At 29.2% G+C, this 27,491-nt stretch overlaps 2 protein-coding genes across 3 annotated transcripts in view; one reads left to right on the top strand and one right to left on the bottom strand.

Annotated features, from left to right (window-relative positions):
- LOC145972564 (SKA complex subunit 1-like) overlaps positions 1 to 19,311 on the bottom strand; it is a 33,650-nt gene extending 14,339 nt beyond the window's left edge. Inside the window, exon 1 of the mRNA XM_083101306.1 lies at positions 19,195 to 19,311. The gene's annotated coding sequence lies outside the window, so the exon portion shown is untranslated. The remainder of the gene's footprint in view (positions 1 to 19,194) is intronic.
- LOC145972565 (uncharacterized) lies at positions 853 to 27,491 on the top strand. Of its 2 annotated transcripts, none has more exons than XM_083101307.1 (2): positions 853 to 1,476; positions 23,756 to 27,491. In XM_083101307.1, the coding sequence occupies exons 1-2, from the start codon at positions 1,439 to 1,441 to the stop codon at positions 24,399 to 24,401; spliced, it is 684 nt and encodes a 227-aa protein (XP_082957433.1). In that variant the 5' UTR covers positions 853 to 1,438; the 3' UTR covers positions 24,402 to 27,491. The 2 variants fall into 2 exon arrangements, with proteins under 2 accessions (XP_082957433.1, XP_082957434.1); XM_083101308.1 differs by lacking the exon at positions 853 to 1,476 and adding an exon at positions 19,222 to 19,376.

A 27,491-nucleotide genomic window follows, 5' to 3' on the forward strand; every position in this document is an offset into this window, starting at 1 on the left:
ATTTATACACGGTCAATTGAATATATATCTCTTGATTAAAACTTTAATGATAGACTTTACAGACATAAAAAGTCATTGAATTCTTTTTTCTGTAAAGTCCATCATTAAAGTTTTAATCGAGAGATATATACTTAATTGACCGTGTATAAATGTTTTTTATTTCAAATCGTATAACTCGATATCATGAAGGTCTATTTCTTTTAAATTACTAAAAAATGTTTTTAATATCGTGCATTTCCACGAAAAGATATATTTTATGTAAAGATTCGTATGTATTAAAATTTCCGTTATTAACCCATTCAGACCTGAATTTTTTCTGGTAATGTAAAAAATTATATATTATTATTATTATTATTATTTTATTATTTATTTTTTTTTTATTATTATTTAGTCCACCGAGAGATCGCAGGGAATCTAATTCTAAAAAATAACTATTTCACATGATTTTAAAGTTTTTGCATAATTATGTACATAGGGTCTGAATGGGTTAAAGTACAGAACGTAGAGATAAGAAAATCATACATCGATATCTCTTTTCAGAGATATCATTCGTAAAACCCATACGAGACCTATATACACCTCGCTTGACTCGCCAGGCGAGCCACTATCGTGTCTCTTAATACATCAATTACACATATATCGTCTCGCCGGTCCAGTGAGGAGATCTATTTTACGATGGTGTGACCGTACGTGACGGATCAGGCTATACACGCGGAATAGGAAGAAGAGCAAGAGGATGAGGACCGCGTCGATGACGACAGAGAGGAGACGAGGTGCTCGCGTGGTCCGCGCCAGCCAATCGCGTTCGCGGATTGTGGTCCGACTCGGGCGCGTGGTGGGGGAAGCGGCCAGCTGTCAGCGCGGAGCGGCGCGGCGCCGCTCTCGTGCCATTGTCACTGCTTGGCTGCGTGATCCATCTCGGCCGGTGTTCGTGTAGTGCAATCTCTGTGCATCCCGGTATCTCGCCCATCCCACCCGCGCGCTTATTAACCCGTCAATACACGTGGCGCGATAAGAATCCGTGATCGCGACGGTTGGAGTTCGTCGGATCATCTGTCGCGAGCGACAAGGAAGCAAAAGGTGAGAGGGGAAGAGAGAGAGAGAGAGAGAGATACGCGAGCCTTGTCAGTTTCCGCTCCGCGATGCTCCGTAGAAACATGCTGCGCTTCCCCGCTCTTCTTAACTCGCTCGTCTTTTTAGTTTCGTCGTAACGCATCGTACGACAAAGCGCGTCGTTGGTTAATCTCGCATTTAACAACACGCGTCCCTCGCGCGAAGGTATAAAAGCAGCGAGCCGAACGAGGAATCGTCGTCGTCTCCTCTCTCTTGGACTCGCGATCCGCCGTCTCTCTCTCGCCAACGTTTCCTTTCTTCCCTCGGTGAGAGCGTAACTAGGTGCGCGTGCACTCGCAAGCCCGTCAACCGTCAAGACAACAGGATGAATTACGGGGATATGTCGAATGTCGATCCTGCCAGGTATGAGATTTTTCTAGAATTCATTACTTCGATACACGACTTCGATGTACGACATATTTCACTTCTAATGTTTCATCATTTCACGTGACGAGCATCCGGCAAATTACATTCCGTGAAAATATTGCAGCCTATTTATTTAGAATAATGCAAATATTACGTACAAAAGCTTCTAACGTAAGTTCTTGTTCCTTCGTAGAAACGGTTGCTCGCGCGAATGATTGGTCAATTTTTGAGCAATATGGACGAGCGAGCTAATGAAATCGCATTTGATCGTTGCAACATAATCCTGGCCGCGTGAATTTAATGAGACTTTTTTGCGTGAAAATCTATATGTGAAAAGTGGCTTTATCATTCGATAATCGAACGCGACTCTTAATCATGAGAGGTGCTTTATCTTAAAACAAATATGCTGTTACTCGTGAAAATTACATTGCGCTTTCTTTATGTTGAGAGAAAAATTTGCCTTGTTACACATGTTTTACGCAATATTTCTCCAGGTATATCATTTGTTTCGCGCGCCTTTTTTTTTCTCATGACCGGCGGAATTTTTGTTACGATCGAAATTCAGGAAGACGAAAAATTGACGAAAAAATATTAAGATAATTTTCTTTAAAAGAAGCGAAAATTTAATGAAAAAATATTAAGATATTTTCTTTAAAAGGAAGCGAAAATTTAATGAAAAAATATTAAGATATTTTCTTGAAAAAGAAGCGAAAATTTAATGAAAACATATTAAGATATTTTCTTTAAAAAGAAGCGAAAATTTAATGAAAAAATATTAAGATATTTTCTTTGAAAAAAAGCGAAAATTTAATGAAAAAATATTAAGATATTTTCTTTAACGAAAGCTTCTCGGAGGGCAAGCATATATTTATTCATGTTCACGATCTCTTTTTGCGATAATTAACTTAGCAATTTGTACAAGTCATATAGATTGCAAAGTGCAATGATAAGTATATGCGTTGTAATTTGCGTGAATACGCACGCCAAGAAACATTAAATATATACTTATGTGACTTTGTTATTACACACTCGGCTCATTAATCCCTTCTTCAAATTCCGGTTTAGGTTTTTCCGGGTTGAATGTGTATAAATATCCATGACTCGTGTCAGAAATATACCTAATGAAATTTCGTCACTTTTTCGTGATTTAACATTATATATACATTATGTTAATGAGAGATGTATACCAAATGTGTATACAAACGAAATAAATACACTCCACAGATTTATTTCGAAGAAGGCAATATAAAACCAGATCGAGCTTCAAGTATAAGTGGTTTCATGTAACATAGCGTGACCGTATTATCTGCACATATAAAGATGAGTCACCATATATATATATTTTTCCTGTTAAAAATCAATATCTTTATACTTATCTCTTAAAAGTAAATTATATTTGTAGTGAATACTAGTTATTTTCCTAAAAGCCTGTTTTTTTTAAAAAAATAATAAACTGCGTCAATGATGCAGAATTACCAATTTAGATTTTTATCCCATGCAAAGCATATTTATGCAAACATGTGTATAAAAACAAGCGATGCGATTATAATATAAGGTAAATGGCTATAACTTCGTCAGCAGATTCTTATTTGTTAACAATTTGATATCTATAATTTTTGGACATCGTATTTATTAATTAAAAGTATCACATTTTAACATTTAAAAATATAATTTCGTCAGGCCTTCTTAAAATTAAATAAATTAAGCAATCTCGCGTATATCGACTATATTTCCCGATTTGAAACGATTTGAACACTTCATCGTTTCAATACGAATATAGTCGATATACGCGAGATTGCTTAATTTATTTAATTTTAAGAAGGCCTGACGAAATTATATCCGCTGACAAAGTTATAGCCATTTACCTTATTAAGATCTCTTATCGATTTTCTTCAAATCTAATCGATTTTATACGATCGCAGAATTCGCGACTTTGATTTACATGCTATGAAATACTACAATCTGATGAGAGATACGTTATGATTCAGATCAAAAGATCTTTTATTAATTAGATTAATGATATATATTGATACATATTACATTAATATTTCGATATCATTTATTTTATTTTATTTCCTACCGCGTTATTTTCCAATAATTCAATTAATTTGAGCAGATTTTTATTTGTTAACAATTTGATATCTATAATTCTTGGACATCGTATTTATTAATTAAAAGTATCACATTTTAGCATTTAAAAATATTTGTTATAAAAGAGTGAGTAAAATAATTAAAGCAAGAAATAATAAAACAGTGTTGAATAAAAATGTTATAGGCGAAAATATTAAAACTCATATGCTTATGTATGTGTATTTCATAGCTTTACTATTTAAAATGATTTAACGGCTTCAATTGCAATTGTTTAAAAGGAACTGGATAGTTACGTCGAAAGTTAATTAATTTAATACATTTCAATATTCATAAATTTGACATTATGCAAATTATTTTTAGTCTTTTAAAATATAAAATTAATAATTCATTTGTGTAAGTTACAATAAAGATTTGAATTAAAATTAAAGATTGAATTAAAATTAAAGACTTGATGAAAGATTTGATGAATTACAATAAAGATTTGAATTAAAATTAAAGACTCAGAATTAAAATTTTTATTTTCATGAGTTTTTGTATCATACAATTAAAATCATAGTAGTCACTAAAAAAATTAATTAATCAATATAAATTAATTAATTTATATAAATTAAAAATTATTTAAATTTTTTAATTTAAATTCAATTTAAATTAAAAATTTAATATTTACATTTTGAAATTAAATTATATTATCTGCAAGATAAAGGCTTTGTTTTAACCTGTACAAATCAATTATTAATTTTATATTTGAAAAGTCTAAAAGTCGATTTTGCGCAATATTAAATTCATAAATCTCACAATACGTTAGGTTTATTAACTCTTGACATAACCGATTCAGTTCCTCCTTAACGAAAGAAGCAATCGTATGCGCCTCGATGCGCAAATTAGCACTCGGAGAAATGAATTTGGAAAGATTCGCGGCGCAATTTTATGCAAAGCACGTCCCGCCTTTCGGTCTTGGCCATCGTCTGTAGAAAGTCTAGCGTTACAACGTCTGTGACTTTACCCGTGACACCATTGCCACGACTTAGCTACTACGAAATATTCTTGTAATATTATAACCATAAATACCGTTGAATCCATTCGGATGAATCCAAGTCGAATAACCGGCAAATTGTATTCACCAATCAGATCTGATTACATTAATAACATAATATAATTAGCATTAAAATTTCTGCTTTTTCTTAATTGTATCGCACGTGTCGAAGCCCAAAATACACGTAATTTCGAATGCTTGAAGTAATTAAGAACCTCTTGTTTCTTTTATTCCATGTTATACAGAATAATTGCGAAATAAGATTCTATATATGACTTTCTTTAAAATTGAAATACGAATTAAAATATTTTATCTTCATAACTGAATCTATATACAAATCTATTGTTTCGAAATTTCACTAGAAATATCTAAACTATAATAGAATAGATTCTAGAATATGTAAAATATATGTCTTAGAAGTCTACAGAAAAAAATCATTAATCAAATACTTATCGGGTAGATACTTCTTTTCGATAGAATTAATATAAATCATATTTCTACTCATGTTTAATATCGTTTACATTTTCAACATAACATTATTCCAATATATTCTAGAAATCGTTTCATAAATTTTATATCATATGTATTTTACGAAAAATAACATTTTTTTCTTATGATACAATGGATAAAATATATCTTCCAAAGATTCTTTTCTTTTTTAATTCAGATATCTACGTCTTCAGACTTAACATAAATTGATAGAAAGACGTAATAACATTAAAAGATATATACATGGAAGATGTCATTTTTATTTACTCGCAAAAAATAATAACAAAAAATATCGTTCGTTAATCTATCTATTAATAATAAGCAAAAATATTTATGTGATATTTTTGCGTTTTGGCAGTCAGCTTCGGAAAGATCAAACCATCGCATTTGTTTCAACGAACTTGAAATACCGATGTTGTAATACCATAATTCCTCCGCTTGGAATGTCGCTTGTGCATTTGTCATAACACCTACGTAACGCTCGTCGTTCAATTTCAATGATGTCAAAAGACCTTGGTAAAAATTTTATTACTTTTTTATCATAATTTCAATACATTAAAAAGAAATTTTATCAAATATGTGGATATAGCAACCAAAAGGAAAACGTAATATAATTTCGAATATACGTTTATTACATAATTTTAAGAAGTCACGTTTGATAAGATAATTCCCAAAAATTGTCTCAAGAGAAAATAGCATTCAATTCTTACGATTAGTTTTTGTTCTATATAGCTTCTCGTGATTTTTTAAAAGGATTCTTCCTAAAATTAATTTTGAATTTTTTTTCAAAAGGTTTAAAAAAACAAATAATGTCTGCATTATAACAACAAAAAAGTATTTTTATCTTCCTCGCATATTTTTATAACTGACATGACTGAGTTTATTGTAATCGAATCTTTTGTTTACAATTGCTTTGTTTACAATAAACATAGACTGTCGAAGAAAAATTTGCATCCTCCTTTTTCGTGTGTAATGTATTGTAGGAAATAAAATTCGCTGTTATTTTGTGTCTTATTCTCTATAAGATTTGTTTTTTTTATAAATAATTTTTAATATCCTGAATTTTTAATATCGCTTATAAATTATTTTTAATATCCTGAAAAATATAGATCATAAAATTGTGAAATTGCATCAGTACTTTCTGCACTGCCGCTATTTTATTCACATAATAATATTTTATATAATATTTTATTTCTCTTTAAGTAGTAAAAATTACTGCTGTGACTTATATAAAACTTGAACACTTTTTGTTTTATCAAGGAAAGGATTTAAAAATTAAGGCTATATTAAATTGAAATTAACATTCTCATTTATTTGTAATTAAAAGATCATTTAGTCATAGGACGAATAGATAAGAGACCGTGTGTTCATATGTGTACATAATTTGATAAAATATTCGCAAGAAATCATACAAATATAATTTGTCAAGTCTTATACACTCAGTTCCAAAAAAAGCGGTACACTTGAAATTTGGAAAAAAATCACCAAATTTCAAATGACGATAACTTTGTAAATAATAAAGATAGAAAGGTCTATAAAAAATGAAAATAAAGCTTGAAATCTCTACTTTAAAACTAGGTTCTCCGAAATGTTGCGAGATAAGATTTTTTAAAATGACGCATGACGAAACGAGAACATGCAAAATTGAAAAATAATTGTTTGAGTTTGCCATGACACATGGCGAGAATCAAATGTCGCAGGTCAATGGGGTCAAAAGCATATGATAGTACAGAGATTCCTCTTTAAAATGCTTTTTTGTTCATCTCGATACGATGATTTTTCAACGAGTTATACGCATTTGAAGAAAAAAGCGGCTTTTTACTCCAAATGCGTATAACTCGGCGAAAAATTATCGTATCGAGATGAACAAAAAAGCATTTTAAAGAGGAATCTGTACTATCATATGCTTTTGACCCCATTGACCTGCAACATTTGATTCTCGCCATGTGTCATGGCAAACTCAAACAATTATTTTTCAATTTTGCATGTTCTGGTTTTGTCATCCGTCATTTTTAAAAATGTTATCTCGCAACATTTCGGAGAACCTAGTTTTAAAGTAGAGATTTCAAGCTTTATTTTCATTTTTTATAGACCTTTCTATCTTTATTATTTACAAAGTTATCGTCATTTGAAATTTGGTGATTTTTTTCCAAATTTCAAGTGTACCGCTTTTTTTGAAACTTAGTGTATTTCACTTTTATATTTGCATTTGTCTAATTTTATATTTGGACAATAAATCCCTAATATCTCGTAATTATATAAATATTTATTAAGACTTGGATGAAAATAGATTATACTTTTCTTATAGGTTCCTTATCGTACAAAAGAAATTTTTTTCTTAATAGAAAGTAGTACTTTTTCCATGAAAATCATATCTATTGAATTGCGAAAGAAAAATAAAACAAGTTTATACGATACAACACATATGATTTAACTTTAACGCGCGATTGCAACTATTTAGTTATTTCGTAACTATTGCGATACGTTCTACATCATTTGCGAAATGCTAGAAATATGTAGTTTATCGAAAATATGAAATATGACTCGCTCGTAAAGGTCAATGATCGTTCGTGGGGATTAATGATAACACAGGCCCACAAAAAAAAAAGTACCCTGTGCTGGCGATCTGACTAGGCTAGTCTTATGTATTTTGGCCCGCTGAATTCGAATCTGACGTCAGAATTGCTCCATCACGTCACAGTTTTTTTTAAATCTTAAAAGAGAAAGACGAAAATTTCGTAAAAATCGACATTCTAGGGTAGTAAGACTGCGCTTCTTGAGGGAAAAGTTACCGAAATCATATTTCCATGTATTTTCTGGCATTAATTAAGTTCATTCATAAATTCTTATATTGGAAAGAATTAATCTTATATTCTCAAAGTCCAAATTTTGAGAAAAATTGAACACTTGATCGCCCATTGATCATAGCGTGACTGATATCATCTTTGATTGAAAACTACTTATGAGCTGATCAATGCGTGCCTATCACGTGAGCGTAGCATGTCTCTGTAATAAAAAAAAATTGGAGTCGCGACTAATTGTCTTCAAGTGGCGATTTATCATGGATGTCAAAAGGTTATTCCGATGACAAGTTCGTTGTCCTGATAAAAGCACGACAGTTTGTCTGGAACTTTTGCCAGCGAAGCGTGTAATTATGCAAGATACACATAGATTAGAATCTTTCTCTTTTTCTCGCTGAATTATAAATATACGCAAAAATCAGGATATTTCTGAAACTGTTTTTTTTTTTTTTTTAAATTTATTCCTTAAGAAGTGAAATGAAAAAATATAACATGATATAAAAGATATAATTTTATTAGAAAAAAATAATTTCGATATTTTGCATATAACAGTTATTTTAAATCATATTTTTAAAGGGAGTAAATTTCCTTATACAAGCGTTGATAGTCTACTGAAACGAATTCAATAACAAATTATTATACAAGATAATATTACACAAGACTTGAAGAAATTTATTAACTTTATTTTAAATCAAAACTTAAAGCGAATAGAGATATTAATATTATTATTATTATTAATATTCTATTCGCGATTTTCTCGAAAACGAGATGTCTATGGAAATAATTTATTCTATCATCTAGATTATATTTTGAAACAGACAATCCTTTCTTTCTTTGTACATTTATAATACATTTTTCAAATCATTTTTTATATAAAAATCATTCTTTATATAAAATTCTTTATATAAAATTCAAATCATTCTTTATATAAAAAGATACTGTTTTATTTTGTCAGTAAAATATGTACGAGAATCGATCTAATGATTAAAGATTTAACATAACAATTTATAATATTGTACACAATTTAACAATTTATATGTACACATTGTAACAATTTATAATTTATAACATATAACAATTATATAACATTGTTAAATAAAATATCGGTGAGAAAGAAATTATATTACAATAGTAAAAATTATATAAGTTTTTTATGCAAACTTATGATAATTAAAAGAACAAACAAGACTTGTTTTTTACATCATTTGAAATTTTCCGCACTGTCAAAGTATAAGATTCTCGAGACAGATACATTATTATATGTATTTTATTAAATATTTATTAATGTATGCTGAATGACATATTAAAATGATATATAACGGTGCAAAACTTAATAATAACAGTCAAGATGGAGTTATATAGTTATATATGTTTATTTATAATTTCCAGTATAATTTTTTCCAGACAATTTTTTTTTCATTATCTGCTACGAACTTGCGCTTTGCTATGTTACTTATGAGAAAGAAAAACACTTGCATATCAAGTAAAATTATTCATATTTATGCACTATATGTGTTTTTGTATTATTATAATAATCGTCGAGATAAAGAATAATCGTTTAAGAATTGCTGTTAAATGATATGTTTCATGGAGTTTCCTACGCCAATCCCTCCCACTTCAAAGCATATTCTTTCGAAATATGCATGCAAATATTATTGCAAATATTATTGCAAAAATTACATTTATCGCATAAATGTAATTTTTGCAATAATAACTTTGATAATAATTAATTTTTTAAAAGTCGGATGCCAGGTTCACGTAGCTTTTATGCGAGCATAATTTTTTGCATAAAAATTGACTTCGTGAAAAACGTTTTAGCAGTTGATTTCGCTATATAACATTACATAATCCAACTCACATGTTATATGTTTGGAAGTGCCGATAGTGTCGCTAATGTCATTACCATACCTGTTCACTGTGGTGCCATTTTTGGCATTGGAATTCAAGGTTGCTGACCGTGTACGTGCATAAAATTATAAACATGTAGTTAAAATTTGTGAAGTAATTTATATGTGAAATGATCTTATCTTATAAAAAACTTCAATAAACTTTTTTGTAAAATAAATACATCTTGTTTTGAATATCTGAATGATTTCGAACGTAGTTAAATGAGCGATATTGCTCATTTGAAAGCTTCCGAATCTGTATTCATGGAGATACGCACAATTTTAATAATAAAAGTCCGCGTATAAAATGAATAATCTTGGCATCGAATTGCTAAAAGGAGAATAATACACAGAAAAAAGGACATTCTTGTTTTGAAAATATATTTAGTTTTAACATGGAAATCTTGAAATGAGATTATATTGTTAATTTAAGAAAAATATAATTGCTTGAATAATTGCTTACTTGAATGAAGCCATTTTTATATAGTTCAATCAAGAAAAATATATTCTTATGATTTAAGATTTAATTTTCTTGAATGGAAAAGAAACAATGTTAGATAGAAAATAATATTTTTAAATCAAAGATTATAATTTTCTTAAAATAGAATTAAATAATTATATATTCTTGAGATGACAATTACAATATTAAAATAAGACTATAATATTGTTAAAATTTAAAATTATTAAATTCTTCTAAGAAGAATATAAATTGTTGCGTATATACGAAACAATGAACGCGTTAGTTTAAATATATAAGTTTTGAATTGACATTTATTTTTTTTTCTCTGTACGCATCAAATATAACATCGGTGTTTCCGGACGAAACTAAACCAAATCATATCACAAGTTTTGTGAGATCCATCGTGAAAAATTTTTCTTCCATATCAAGATACAAATAAAGAAATTTCAGAATCAGAAATGACAACGAGACACGTAATGCTTGACCTTCTGGAAAATCATTATTAGTCTATACTTATCCGGATTGTTGTTCGCACAATTGTATGTTATAGCCTCCCTTTAATCGTTTGCACGATTTCTCCTTTCTAGTTTCGATGTGAATGATATGCATTAAACGCATTGTTCGTCACGAAAAATTACGTGCCATCTTAACCATCGGACTCTCGATCGCACGCGAACTTTTCTAGGATATTTTCATACGATTATTCGTGCGAATATATACTTATAATTAGAAGCGATTAACATTCATTGTGCGAATTTTCGAGATGATAAACTCTTAAAATAAAATCATAAATAATATATTCGAGTGTCTGTATCTTGATTCACGCATCGTGCCGTATTTTCATCTCAATCTGTGCTAAAAATACGCGAAATGAGATACTAGAAATGAGATCTTTTCATAAAATCATCATCACTACAATTCACGTTTATTATTTAATTGGTGCAATGATGTTATATAATAGATATTTTGGACAAAAAGCCATAATTTTTCTTTGCTTGAATCGTTATTTTGTTAAGATTTTTAATTTCTAATAAAATTATATTGTAAATACTGTAAAACAGCTTAATATAAATATACATTTATATTAAGCTGTTTTACAGTATTTACAATATAATTTTATTAGAAATTAAAAATCTTAACAAAATAACGATTCAAGCAAAGAAAAATTATGGCTTTTTGTCCAAAATATCTATTATATAACATCATTGCACCAATTAAATAATAAACGTGAATTGTAGTGATGATGATTTTATGAAAAGATCTCATTTCTAGTATACCAATCGATTATTCATTTATACGATATTTAGTTATATTATTTATTATTAATGATAGATTTTGCACATATATTTTATACTGAAATCATCTATAAATTTTCATCGATCTTTAATAAATATAAAATTTTTTCATCAAAAATTAATTCGAAAAAACATAACTCGGCAATTAATATTCGTTATTTTTTTCATTATAATTTTTTGTTATGATATTTATACATATTTTTAATGTAATAGTAATTTTTTATTGTAATATTATAATATATTTTTATATTAGAGATTAAGATTGTATTACGATAATTTCGCACTTGCATTAGAACGATAATGAACAACGCGTGAGATTTACTCGTGATTGCTCGTTTCGAAGAGCATTGTATTTATATTGAAAATGATTTTCTATTCTTTTTTAACGTTACACGAAATATAATTTTATAAAAATCTATCCATGTGTTTATTTTTAATCATTTGTTAAAAACTTTAATTTCTTAGAGGCACCGTTTATATTTAATTATATTACAGAAAAGTGTAAAATGAGAGCCGTATATAAAATCAACAATTATGTATTGAATAGCTATTAACAGAAATATGTTTACGAATTTTACGACATAATGTTGTAGAAAAAAATAGAAAAGAATAGAAAAAATCAAAGAATCGCGTTTCATCGATTCATTACTAATTAAAATTTCATTTATTACTAATTAAAAAATCAATACAATCTCGAAATGTCTCGTAGAAAAAAAGAAGAAATATCTCATAAATATTTATAGTGTCAAGACTCTTTAGAGTTACGTATATAAATTGTTTAAACTTTTAGCAAAATTTAAATCTTAAATGAATTTTTTACTTTGCATTTAATATTGGGAACGTCACAATTGTGATAACTACGGCAAGCAAAAGTACTTGTTTATAGCCAGATAAATGTATTTACAAGTCTTTTATGTTTGTATAATTGTCGAGTTGTATGAAATAGAAAAAACGCTTTTGCGATATTTTTTGCGTGTCTTAAAAATCATATTAAAAGGAAGAGATAAATTGAATTAGAGAGACCATACATCGGTTTACATAAGCATATCATTATGCAGATCAATGAATTTCATATTTTTTTATTCGTATACATATTTATTTATGAATTTTATTTACTGCGCCGTATTCTGACGCAGTATGAATTCTGTGTTAAAAATATAGAGAATGTCACTCGAAGATAAATGCCGAATGATAATGCAACGAATGTATCAATGCGTTTTACGCAGACTGATAATTACACAATTTGGCAATATTTATTATATAAATTTATTTAAATTTTTGTTATAAAATTCGATGTATGATTAATCACGATGAGATTTTTATATGTCTTTTTGAACTGTGCGAAGATAATAAATTATTTGAATGATAAAACAGACGGTTTTATAATATACATGCATGTATATTATTAATCTTAATATAACATATTAATAAATCTTATATTAATTGCATAGATTAATCTCTTATCAAGATAATAATATATATAATCTGAATTGATAAATGTAAATTTTGATTTATATATAAAATTAAAATAATTATTAATTAGTAGTTATTAATTTTTGTGTAAAATGTTGATATGTTTATTATATCTCATCAATATTCAGTATATATATATAACATTTTCGTACGCATATATTGAATATTTATATCTAAATATATATACGGGCGCTTTTATATGCAATGTAATTCGATATTCAATGTAGTTCTTGAGCATTTTCTCTCTTCTTAACGCATATATACAAAGTGTGCATAAAATGCCTCGAAATACTTACTTATTCAAAGCATAACACGTTTTGCATGGTGTTTTATCTCTTTATTCTATGCGTGAGAATTTACATGGTCTACGCAATGCGTCACATTTTATTGTACATCTCTTCCTTTGTGCTAATCAATTTGTGTGCATTGTCTTAATATTACTGCTCTTGCAATTCCAAAGTTGGATATAGTAGAAAAAAGTGTAAAGTGTATGAGATTTGAAAACTTGAAAAAAATTAAAGTTCGGAATTAAATTTAAGAAATGTTTAAATTTAAAAAACCCATTCTTTTTTTAAGATTGATAAAAATATATCACATTTTTTTTATTTTCATCAAAAATCTTTCTTAAGGAAATAAATAATGTTTGTTTAAAAATTGATCATTGCCTTTCGCGGATAAAGACACAAGAAATATTCGATCATGCTTTTGTACTTTTTTTTTAGCTGGATTATATCTATAATTGATGACAAAGAGAAAGCTGTCATAATGTGAAATGAAATAAAACGCGATAAATTTCTTGTGACTTGCGGAAATGAAAAACGAAGTCGTATAATTTTCGTGAATAAAAATTCGTTTAAATATAATTATAATTTAATGTAAAATTGCGAAAAATATTTTTCGTATTAAATTATAATTATTTAATAAGTGGCGTAATTATTTAATTTATTTTTTTGGTTAATATCGAGTAGAATATATAAAATTGTAAGGTTTTATGAAATTGAATATAAATTAACGACGTATCGTAAATAAATTAAATTGCCTTTCGTAATGCAAAATAAAAACAAAAAAATTAAATTATTTATTAAATTAACTTTATTTTATAAAAATATTGCAGGTTTCGCGTTAAGAAAAAATGAAAAAAGAAACTACCACAGGCCAGGATCGAACCTGTGACCAGCAGCGTAGTAGTCTGGGGCTTTAACGCCGCTTACTCGATGATCGATCTAAATTCACCGGTATACAAGATACGGCATATTTTTAAGTTGGTTTTTTTTAAAAACGACTAAGCGTTGCGTCCTCTCGCTTTCCTCAAATACTTCTTTAGTCGAGTACTATACACAGTTAAAATTTTTTTCAAATCGATGTTCCGAAGGTCGCGCCCTCCCCTTGTGAGACATTATAAATAAGTATATTGTTTATATTCTCTCAAATTTCTTCATTTGACATTTATTCTTGCGGACAAACAAAACATTAATTTCTTCTAGATATAGTAATACAATAGTGGACTTTTATTCTTAAGAAAAAAAAATATATATATATATACAGGGATGGGAAAGTTACTTTTTAAAAGTAACTCGTTACCGTTACTCGTTACCGAGTAAAAAAAGTAACTCGTTACCGTTATTAGTTACTTCTTTTTAAAAGTAACTAGTTACCGTTACCGTTACTTCAAAAGTAACGATTCGTTACTTTTCCCTTTTAATGTTAAAACAAGATAGAATTAAATAAAAATTTACTTTGGTAATATTTTTGATTAAAATATTAATAAAAAACAAATTTTTTATTTTAAATTTACAAAACTGTAAAAAATTTAAAGAGATATAGATTTTAAAGCACTTAACATGTAACTTCACATGTAAATAAAAAATTTTAATTTCCATTAAATTGATAAATACAGCTAAATTTACATTCTTTTTATGCGCTCTCGTCCGATATTACGTCAAACTTAAAAGCTGGCCAATCACATCCATTCCTCAGAAGAATGGAATAACTGTGATTGACCAATGATGTCATTAATCGCTCTCAGAGGTGTCTGTGAAACCGGCACGACAATCTACGAATTTAAAAAAAATACTAAGAGTTCTGATAGCACTTTTCATAGTTCTACAGTTCCTGAAAATTAATAAATAATTAAATAATTATTTATAAAATGATAAACGGTCGGAACTCTGCGCAAAAATGTTTCTAAAGGATAGAACTCTTATAGAACTGTCCAGAACTGCCGTTAAAACGAGGGAAAATCATCAGCACGACACATTTTCACTAAGTGTCGTGCTGGCAATAACATTAAAAATTCATCAAAAATTATTAATTTTTGGAATATCGATCTGAAATTGCATATATAGGCCGAACTATAGCAGAACTATCGGAAACTCTTACTAAAAATAATAATATTCACCGCGTTTTGGTATTTTAGAGGGAAGAGTGTCGTGCTAGATTCGCGAAGTTAGCACATTTTTTCGATTTCGATTTTTTAGTATAAGGAATGCGGAACTCTTTTTAATTTTTATCAGGAACTGTAGAACTATGAAAAGTGCTATCAGAACTCTTAGTATTTTTTTGAAATTCGTAAATTGTCGTGCCAGCTTCACAGACACCTCTCAGAGCTATAAATTTCATCCGAAGTATTATCGAATTTTATATGAATGTCGGTCGATGACTAAAAATTGAATATGACAGAAATACGATGTCATAAGTATTTTCAAAATATGAAAAGTAACGGTAAAAGTAACTGTTAAAATCATTATCGTTACTAAAAAAATGTAACTACGTTATCGTTACAGTTACAGAAAAAAAAATGTAACGCCGTTATCAGTCCGTTACCAAAAAAAAGTAACTATAACGGTAACGGCGTTACAAGTAACGCGTTACTTCCCAACCCTGTATATATATATAAGTTATAAAAAAGATAAAATATATATTAAGCCTAGTTAAATTACATATTATCAGGAAATCAGAATCAAAATTTGAAAGTTATTAAAACTGAGTCATCTCAGTCATCTCATGTTATTTGAAAACAGATTTAACATAGTTTACCAATGAAATAATCGGCATACGCACTTTGAATAATTATAAAACAAGGAAAGTGAATAAGAGAGTTTATTTTAAATCTTGCATAAAAACATTTAATTTGTTGTATTTAATTGCAAATTTAATTTCCTCAGTAAGATAAAATATAGATGATTTATATTATATAAATATATCATATACATGCATAATATATTTTTTTTCTTATTGAAAATATTCTTTTGCTTAAAAGCAAAAACGTACGTATATCGTGTATTAGTACATGTATGCAAAAACGTACATTTATCATCTTAATTATTTCAGTCATCGTAAATTTTGAATAGGTGAAACACGGATAGATATGCTAATTGGCGGAAAACTTGAAATATTTACGAAAAATTTGAAATATTCGAATATGTTCTGTATCTATCTCAATCGAATCACCCGCGACAGGCTATTGCCATCAAGTTTAATCCCTTCAATGAAATGCACATCAGAGAAAATCTCACTTTCTGAACTAGCGAAAGCGAGCGACGATATTTCCGTATTTTTGTTGCTCTCGCGTAATTTTCCGGTAAGACGGTCATCAGATTCTTGCAAAAACTCACGGAAATCACACCGATATCTATTGCTATGACAAATCTTGAATAAAATATGTATTATAATTATATTCAATATTCTGTGTATAATTTATATATGTGAAAAATATAATTAATTTTAATTTTTTCAATTTTTATATAAACTGATGTTTTTGATGATGCTTTTTTAGATATAATTTCAAGAAATACATTTAAATAAATTTTGCACTTTTTTCTAAATCGAATTCCGAGAAATATATTTAAATAAATTTTCGATATGTAAATTTTTTAAAAAGAATATAAACGGATGCGAATACAATTACGTAGATATGCATTGTAATCGCAAAGATACATTTTCTTTTTATGAACAATATTGATACATTTTTGCACGAAATAATTTGCACAGTACATGTGTTATCAACAACACATTACACATTGCACAACAGATATTAAATGAGATAATTGCCACAGTATCCTGTATATTCGGTTGTTACGTGTGATTTCAAGTAAATATAATTCTTTTTTTTCGATGCATTCATACGTGATTTTAAACGTACGAATTCTAGATATCATCTGTCAACGATATCGCTTAAAAAACTGCGCTTGCACGTAACATTGTGTTTGCGATTATTATTATTATTTATTTAATACATAACAACTACATATCGCTGAATAAAAATAAAACAGAGATAAAAATATTAAACTTTTTTACACATCGAGTCGTGAATTTTTCATAAGCAAAAAAACCGTGAATTCTGAAAATATCTCAAAATTTTTTAAACACAAATTCAAAAAAATACATAATATATATGATACATATAATATATACAGAGAATTTTAGGAATAAGAATATTTATATAAGAATATATGAATTGAATCCTGAAATAAATATCTCAAAATTTTTTAAACATAAATTAAAAAAATATATAGTATATATTATATAATATATATAATATATACAGAGAATTATAGGAATAAGAATATTCATATAAGAATATTCATATAATTTATATATAATTCATATATTTATATAAGAATATTCAAATACCAATAAAAGGACACATTTTTTTGATCAATGATTTATCTCATAAAATTCATTTTAGACAACAGAATTTATCACAAGAATTGCTCAAAATTATAATTAATAATTTCACGATATTAGCACATTAAAAGTCAATTAGTTTTATATTTTGAATTAATATTAAAAGATTAATTTAATCTAATATTTAACACTGAAAATATTCGATCAGCGCACATAAAGTGAAATCGCATTTCGCCAAAGAAATTCAACGCCTCTTTTTTTTTTCTTGGTATCCTTCAATTGTGATGTAAAGGGTTGCATTTCCTACGCGAGTATTTCCTTCATGTGCACCGCGATAGAACGAAAGTGGCAAATGATAGAGGTGCGTAGTATGTTACGTACGTCAATCTTAGTCTTAGAAAGTTTACCGGTGCCAATAATAAAGCAGAAAGCGGATTATGACTTATAAAAGAATAATCATATCGCATCTTTTATCGACTCACGTTTATTTAAAGAACGCATATGCAAAAAGGTCTCTTAGAATTTCGAGATTTTGTACACGTACGGAAAAGACGTGATTTAACCGTAAGCCTTAAGTGTAGAAAAATTCTTCTCTCGTAAAGTAGAATTTTTTCTACAAATATTTCGAAAATATGCCGTAGGAAAGGACGTTGTCGAATGTCATTGAAGCTTTTTTACACGAATACAGAATTGAGCAAACGACGATTGTGTGCCTAGGTACACATTCGGTTTTACGGTTTAGACTTTCATCGTAGATTTTCAATGTACTAGCGAATAATCTCGTCACTAAATTGTTTGCACTTCATTGAATATCAATATTATGTTGATATGAATCGTCAAGTCCGAAGTCTCTGGAATAATTCCACTTAACATTTTTTTCTATCATTGTCATTAGCAAGTTAACGTCAAATTGCAAATATGTCGGTATTCGCGGTAAAAACAACGACGTACACGTTATGTGTATTCTTAAAACGACAAGAAAATTATCAGGAAATAGGATGTGTACTTTCGTGGGAAACGTCATATTCTTTATGTTTGACGTAACCCACTTGATTTTTACTTTTCATTTTTTTCTTCCCTCATTTTCACCATTTAATATATTAATATACATTTCTCTCTCTCTCTTTCTCTCTTTAATATATCACACTAGATTTCCACATCATTGTTACTAAACATTAGAATAATCGAAATGTAACCGGTAAACAATTGTTTTTTTAGTTACTTGTAAAAAAGATCGATGACGATGATAACTTGTTTGTTACAAAGACTATACATCTGTCAATTAATGTCAGACTCGACCTGAGCAGCAGTTTTTATCTTTGTTCGAAAAGAAACTCGCGAAATGAAAAATGTGGATAGGATCGCTTCCTACGTTACTTTCGATAATCGATCAAAGGTAGCGATGAGAGGGAGAATCAGCAAGATACCACAATAATGGAGGAGGCGATCGGTCCCACCATTATCATATAATACGCGTTCCCATCGCGAGGTCAGAGCGTAAAAGAGCTTTGCATGGCAAATGCGCGCGAATATTCATCAGCGACCATCGACCGGTCTTTACCTTTTTAACAGACGTCCGCCAAGTTTTGTCTTTCTGTCGACGTCGATCAAGCCAGTTCGGTGTTCGGACTTGTCGGAGAATAAAATAGGCTGATATATTGCGACTTGGTGGCTCCAAAATACGAGATATTCATCGGTTCACAGAGAGATATCGCGCCGACACAGGATGTTGCATTCTAAGCGGTATGTACTCGTATATAAGAGCCATCGAATAGCTCATTATCATCGCGTAATGATTATTTACGGCGTTGCTTCAACATTCCCCGTGTGTTTCTTCCGCTTCGTCGTCATCCCGACCCCGTGTTTATTAGTTATGCAATCCTCGTTACGAAACCATGCGACTTTGTTCCGTAATAATTTCCTCATAAATACGCATGATGAGAGGATAGGGCCAAGATGTGTGACGTTGCACGGAGTTGTGATAGGCGTTTCGTAAAGGCGATTATTTCGATTAACCCTTTCACTCCTGTAGGGACATATATGTCCCGGTGATATAATTAAATAAATTTTGTTCGTCTTGTACTTGTTGAACCTTTTTCCTCAATACCTAACCCATAGAATTATAAATTTCCAAAAATACAAAATCAGGAGTGAAAGGGTTAAGACGAGCGATTAGAAATATGGAAATTTCTTCCATCTCTTGTAACATGTGCCAGGATCTTGGGGGGGGAATTGACGAGAAGCACGACATACCTCGAGACTCCCCGAGGCTGCGGTTAGAGCCTTTACGATTTCAGTCGCGGAATTTAGCGTCTTCGATGCCTTGGGCGATGGCTTACTTCGAGCATGTTCCTCTTTCGTTTTTCTAAAGAAGAGGCGCCGCGTAAAAAGGAACAGGTACCTCGAAACGGTATCTCGAGTAGAATCCTCTCGAAAAAGTGGCACAGACTTCTTCGCGTGTTCCTCGGACTCCATGTGTAATCGAGACTTTAGGTAAAATGGTTCTTATGTTGAAACAGTCTTTCATTTCGCGCAATGTTTTGAAATCAAACTAAACTGTAGTTGGTTTATACGCAATTATTATTGATAATTCGCATTTGCGAAAATTTTAAACTTTCTCTATATTCAAAGAAGATGATTCAAAGGTCTTTATTTCATAGAAAAAAAATATAATTTAAAGATAATTTAATTGATAAAATCATAATTGATTAGAAATATTTATCCTTTGCTCAGAATAATAAATCCTTACACAAATTATAATAAAGTAAATAATACACTTTTTGAATTAACATGAGAAAAAAAGATCTATTCCAACTTGCTTCACAAGAGATTGAAATTAAAAATTAAATTAACTTTATTTTTTGTAATTTTGTGTTGTTATTGTTGCATTTTGAAAATAATTGATAAAATTTATTCTCTTTTTTAAAATTCAAGTAAATTATGTATTTCACAGTAATAAGCACGCCTATCTTATCTATGATTTTGTTATATATAGGAAAAATTTTTCTTGAGAAATGCATTACACGCCTAATTATCAATACACGGAGAGATAAGACATTTTATTTTAGAAAGGGATAAAAAAAAGTAATTAGAGAAATCTATTTTACATTACTTTACAATGAGTCAACAATACTGACAATGACTCTACAATATTGACAAATAGTCAATAATTTTCGTCATTCACAAGTAAAAATCATTCTCGTTTATTGTAATGAGACCTCAACCGAGATTATAATATTAAATAAATTATATTACTAATAAGCAATATTAATATTTGGTAATTTATATTTAGGATATCGAGAAAAACTTTTCAAAGCTTTTCATAATTTATTTAATTAATTTATTTAATTAATTTAATTTATTTATTTAATAAATTATATAATTTATTTAATTTAACATAATTTATTTAATATTATAATCTCAGTTAATTGAGATCTCGATATAATAGATCGGAATGATTCTTGTGTTTGTTTGTGAATGATGAGAACCATCGACTCTGTCAATATATGGTATTGCAAAATAACGGTATTGTAAAATAAATATACGGCATTGTAAAATAAATTTTTCTGAAATATCAAGAATTGCATCCGTTGAAAGTATTTATCGATGCTGAGTTTCGAGAGTCAGAGACAACATCGTGTTCTGATTTCTCCGTTAACAAGAAGAGAGAAAGATTGTCGATTTCGGATAAAGGTATTGCTGGACTGGGTCTTGCATACACAAGTGGGACAGAATAGGCCTATAGTTACATAAGTAGAACACTACGGTGATTATTTTTAGCGCGTCACCTCGCTTAATTTCGTTGGGCGCGCGTCCTTAATCAGTCGAGGATCGATTTAACGCTATAGAACGCCCGTTATTTTCTCCGATAAGCTCTTCTTCGCTCAAACACTGTTAAAGGCGCATACATACGAGCCGAGTGTCGTGGAGGGGGATAAAAGAACTATCACCGCGTTACGTTTATAAATAAAACATTATGCATAATGATATATTGCATTATTTAACACCAGAGAATATTCAAATAATGTACTATATAATTTATCCTTACGCTCGCGGTGTAAGAAAATAATTTGCAATTCGAGCGGAAAGAGATGAGTGACGACAATACAAAATGCACTTGCAAAACGTAATAGAATTACGTTTTGCATTTTGTCGTTTGTTGCTGAAAGTGAGAAGGTAGTGCCGATCGTCAGTTTATAATATTTCGCTCGTTAAAATCTTTACATAGGTTTTTTTGGCCCTATCGATGGATTTATAGTAAATTTTTATTTCGTGCACGTACTTATTATATGCAGGTATGGCGATTAATATAACAAAGTGATTTGATTAATTCGGCTGAGAGTGCGCACGCATACTTGAATTATTCATGCGTCGACTTGGACTTTATTGCGAATTCCAGTGCTCACCAATTTACAATATAAAGCCGCCGTTTACGCTGGCGAGATAAGTTTAATCGTGTTTATTTAATTAAGAAAACCATTTGATCAATCACATATACATGAAATATGGGCTAATGAAGCGGAAAAATTCGTTGATTTTTAATTTTTTTTATCATCAGATTATAGTGATAACACAGATAATATATTACTGCTTTATAATAATATCAATAAATTCACTAAAAATGTAACGATTTCTTTGTAAAATAATTTTCATAATTGGAAAGAGATTTTATAATTTATTTAAAAATCTGTGTGCATGTGTGTGGATGACAGAATCAACAATTGCTCATTTATATAAAATTATTATTATTCATTACTAGCTTTATAATCACGTTATATATGATTATGTAAACCTTATTATTTAACTTTATGCATTTATTTACATGACAGAATGAAAATTTAAAACAGATATGTAGATGACTTTTTTCATTACAATAATCGAATATCAATATGATTGTATGACTAGAAATATCGATTCATTAAATTTGCATTTAATTTCTTCAATTTATCAATATGTCATATTATATATCAATAATGTAATTATATGCAACATTTTCTAAGGAGAATACAATAGTTAAAATAACATCAATTTGACGTCATATTGACGTCATATGTTCTCCTTAAACGTGATTCTTTTTGAATATGTTTATCAACTGAAAAATAAATTATTTATTTATCTTTGTAATATTCTTAAAATGTCAAATTTTTAATTTATATAATTTATATCTAAAAAAATGAAACATATGTAATATCAATATTTAATTTTGAGATAAGGGCCACACATCTATATGTATCTATTTAATAAATTATATAGTGAATTTAAAATGTAGTCGAATGAATTAATTTAGAATACCATAAATATTAAATCGATATTAATTATTGATGAAAGGAGTATTAGTATTTTCCAGCGATAGCTTATTACGAAGTTACAAATCGACGAAGATTGGGTTTCTCTTAAAGTATCACATCCTTCTGTGACACTACGTTCTTTAATGATATTGCATCATATTCGTTCATTACGCCACGATTGTGAAGTGCATACAAATCAATCATTTAGTAATCTTCGATTTTCCGCTGAAGCAAGATGATGATGTATTCGAGTAATCTCTTGTAATATATTTTTTGACTATAACTGAGCAAAGATCAATCTAATTACTTTGAAGGAATGTATACATTATTAATCTCAATGAGGCTCAATGTTTACGATAATTAAAGTATCACAACTTTGTGGAAGAATCCCATCACAGAGTCGACCTTTCGATTATAAACAACTCATCACGAGTCTGATTAAAATGAATCATGACTTGTGAAAATAGTAAACTATTACTACGTTTACTAACGTTTTAGTTTCGAATCGAGTCTGTTGTTCTAAGATATATTTGCATCTTAATGAAATTAATTCAATAATTAAAAATTCAATAATAAACTTTTATTTCTTATATCGTCTATTTCTAAATACTAGAAAATCTTAATAAAATGTCACTGCTGGTAAACGCATTTTTAAAATGGCGTTTTGATAATAATTTTTCCTCTCACATAAATCGCAATTAATATATGTCTTTTTGTTAATTAATCTACTATACAGAGGATTAAAGTGCAATTTTTTACACACATATGATTAGATAAGATATCATGTATCCCAAATGCATCGTATTAAAATACGCTCAATAATTTTTATTACAGAAACCTGCGGAGGATCGCCCGGCACGACGAGCCGGAATTCAGCAATGCCAGCATCTTGAACAGCATGGAAAAATTCGTGCGTACCGTGAGCGAAATGGAGGACACTATCTTGGTGCCTAGTCGTCTGCTGGATTTATCGGTGGGTGACGCAGGCGATATGATTTGCAAATTGAAGGGCAAGCGAGGCTACACGGTACAGGACACTCTGGCCAACACTGATCTATACCGCCTTTACAACATCATCAATCAGATGAAGATCGAGCTACTGTGGTCGCAGGAGCCTACGCGAGGCACCGAGGCGGACGATCAGCTGATCAAGAGTTATCCAGTCGGTAGCCCATCCGAAATGCATCATTATCCGGTTGTAACCGGCGCCAGACTGGGCCACGTGCGTTGCCCCAGTACCACCTCGATGCAGAGCGTGCAGAGCGCATCCTCGATTACTTCCACCTCGGACTCAGACTCTGAGGTAGGCATCGAGATCGATAGCGGGCTGGAGGGCGAGGAATGTGCCGATCTGGCGAGCATCGCCGCCCAGGACTTTAAACGTCATCTGCGTGGCCTTCATCGCAGTCTCGCCCGCATGACAGAGGCGGCCGAATATCTTTCGCTGCGATATCAGGCAGACGTGGGCGGGCAAGTCTGATTCGCCATTGTCTGTTCGTTGATCGTCATCGCGACAATTGGCATTAAGAGCAGATACCGTCTCGTCCTCGCCTCGTCGTCATCAACTTCGTGGAAACTTCCATCACTTTGCTTGATTTTATAGAAACCGGCGAACTCTCAAGAAACCAATTACGCGGGTTGCAAAATTTCTTTGGATTTTTCCGCCAACAAAATTTTGAAATATTAATTCGTTATTTTATTTATGTAACTCGTTGCGGTTTAAGTATGCTGTTCATGTGCTGAAATGAAAATAAGTTACATTCTTCAATAATGTAAATTAAGACAATAAATCTTCGCTGGTTCTTGAGTGCAAATAAGTTATCAGTTTTCAAATAAACTTGATATCGTGAGATAAGATGTCATTCTTATGATATTGTAAAAAAACAACGTTTAGTTCTGTTCTACTTTTAATAACAGTTTTCACGCGACAGAGAAGCTATTTGAATAAAAATAGAATAACAAAGATTTCAGGAGAATATGATTATATATAGCGATGTAAACAATTCTTTCTTTATTCTGCCATACATGAAGCATACCGCGATTTTGAACACAGGGTTAGGTCTATATTAGAAGATGTATGTTAGAAGATATAAAGGTGAATATAGAACAAAAATATTACGTAAAACACTTAAAAAAGACACGCAATTATTTAGTTTAAATTATGTTTTGCATTACATTAAATTACTATTCTGCATTACATTCTAAATTGCATTTTCTCGTAGAATTTTCTATCAATAAAACATAGATATTGAGAAGAATTTTGTATTTTATGCTTTTTTCTTTTTGTGTTAAAAAAAATAATGTTAACTCATTTATTTATTTGTAAAATAAAAAAATTAATTTAAAAAAATATATAATTTTCTATCGATATGAAAACATTATCATAAAAATAGCTAAAATATGTATTAATTAATAGCAGATTCTACATTATGAATATATTTAGGAGATATAATCTCTAAGATTTGACGCGTTTGATGATTTATTGGTTTAATAGATAAAATTAATTTAATGGAGTCTATGTTTATTATAATTTTTTATTGATTTGAAAACTATTGCATACAGTCTTGCATTAAATAAGCTTTAAGGATATCTCGACATGATCGAGGATAAAATATAAAAATATCATTATAAATTTGGACACTTTTAAGAGTTACTTGTAAATTACACTGAAAAAGTAACGTTAAAACACATCGAGAAATAGTATATATCATTATTAGGTGTTATTTTATGAAAAGATAAAAAAATAAAATTGTAATATAAATCATATGACTAATGGTCTATAGTCGAATTACCGAATTACCTCTCAATTACTATATATACTACTTCGAAAGAAAATGAATGCATTTTGGAGGTTGCAGCTAAGTAATTGTACAAATAATAAATCTTATAATTTGCGTGTAATTAGAAGTTGTTGCATCAGATCCATCAGATATCTTTTCTCCTTACTATACTTTATTTGGATTTGCTTTCTTTTTCTTTTGTGAGTAAATTTTCGATATTATTATCGAATTGTATCTGCTATTGCGATGATCGACATTAACTTGTAAATATTGTATACGTAGTGATATGATTATTTATTTCTACGATTGTAAAGTTAATAAAAGATTGTTTAACTTAAGGTTTGCGAGTTGTGAATATAATAAGATAACAAGATAATTAAGTATCTGATAAGAATTGTAAAGGAAAACACTGATCAAACATATTTCTAAATTTGGAGTCTTGGGAATTAAATTTTTGTTTAAAATATGAATAGAGCCAGTATATAGATGCTTTCCTGATGTGTCAATATAATATTGTAATTTTCTATATACTTATAAATTTTGTGTGTATCGGATTTATATACATAATATCTGTAGTTAAGGGTTTTCTTAAATAAATATTATAGCAAAAGAAAAGAAAAAAATGTAACAAAAAATATAATATTTGTTTTTCTACAAAAGAAAAATTATTTATCGAATTATTACAATGTAACGTACACAATATATAATTCTTAACAGAGTACATTTTTCTATTTTGATATATTGGATATTACATTTTGTTTCACATTCATAATTTGTGTTGAAAATCTTTATACTTGAAACAAAAATGGCGCAAAGTATCATTTTCATTTTGTTTGTTCTTTTTATACATATTATTTTATTATGTGTGTACATATATATATATATATATATATATATACACACACACACATAATAAAAATGCTTAGAAAAAGATATAAATTATAGTCATATTAAATGCACAGTGCCATATCTAAAATTTACATTTTGTTGCATTCGTGTGATCCTTGCAACATTATGAAAATCTTAAATATCCAATAGAAGTAATATTTGCTAAGTAGTCAATTTGAGCCAATGTATATTGCGCCATGTATGATTTAAAATTTTTCTTAGCCAACCAATTTCTTTATTAAACAAAGAAATATCCTTTCGAGACACAAGCTTTCAAAACTGAAATTTTTCATGATTATGCTATTAATTCACTGCGCGTAAGCGATTTATTTACTATGATTTTACGTTCATTCCATGTATTGCAAGTTGTATATACTTTTATGATTGTTCTACGATACAGCACCTAAGATCCTAGATCAAGGATTCTCAAGCAATTACATCATTATTATATGTTTGTTACTATTTAGTGATATATATCTACTGACTTATATTAAAGAAATTAAAGAATATTAAAAAAATGATTCTATTAAGAATCTATCTTTGCACTTAATAGCAAAAGAATAATATTCGTTCATTGAATATATTAAATTGAGTAAAATATTAATACTTGAGAATCTCTGAACTTGTGTAAATTATGATTACTAATGTGACTGCAATATCAACACGTGTGTCGTAATAATGTAATCGTTAGAATGCAAATGCTTAAGAATACAAATTGCAGTAACGATCCATTCTTTGTGTGGATTCGTGATTGTTATCAAAAAATTAGATCTTAATTAGATCTTTCTAAATAAGGAATAGATACGTAATTATGCAAAAAAAGAATGTACAAGTTTGGAATATAATCAAATTAATTTTTATTATTGTATGCTTGGCAAAATAAAATCTAGTTATTACTCTTA

Source organism: Camponotus vicinus, unplaced genomic scaffold, assembly GCF_025532165.1.
Source record: "Camponotus vicinus isolate PSW18456_S1 unplaced genomic scaffold, iyCamVici1.0 SCAF_5, whole genome shotgun sequence".
Taxonomy (NCBI): Eukaryota; Metazoa; Arthropoda; class Insecta; order Hymenoptera; family Formicidae; genus Camponotus; species Camponotus vicinus.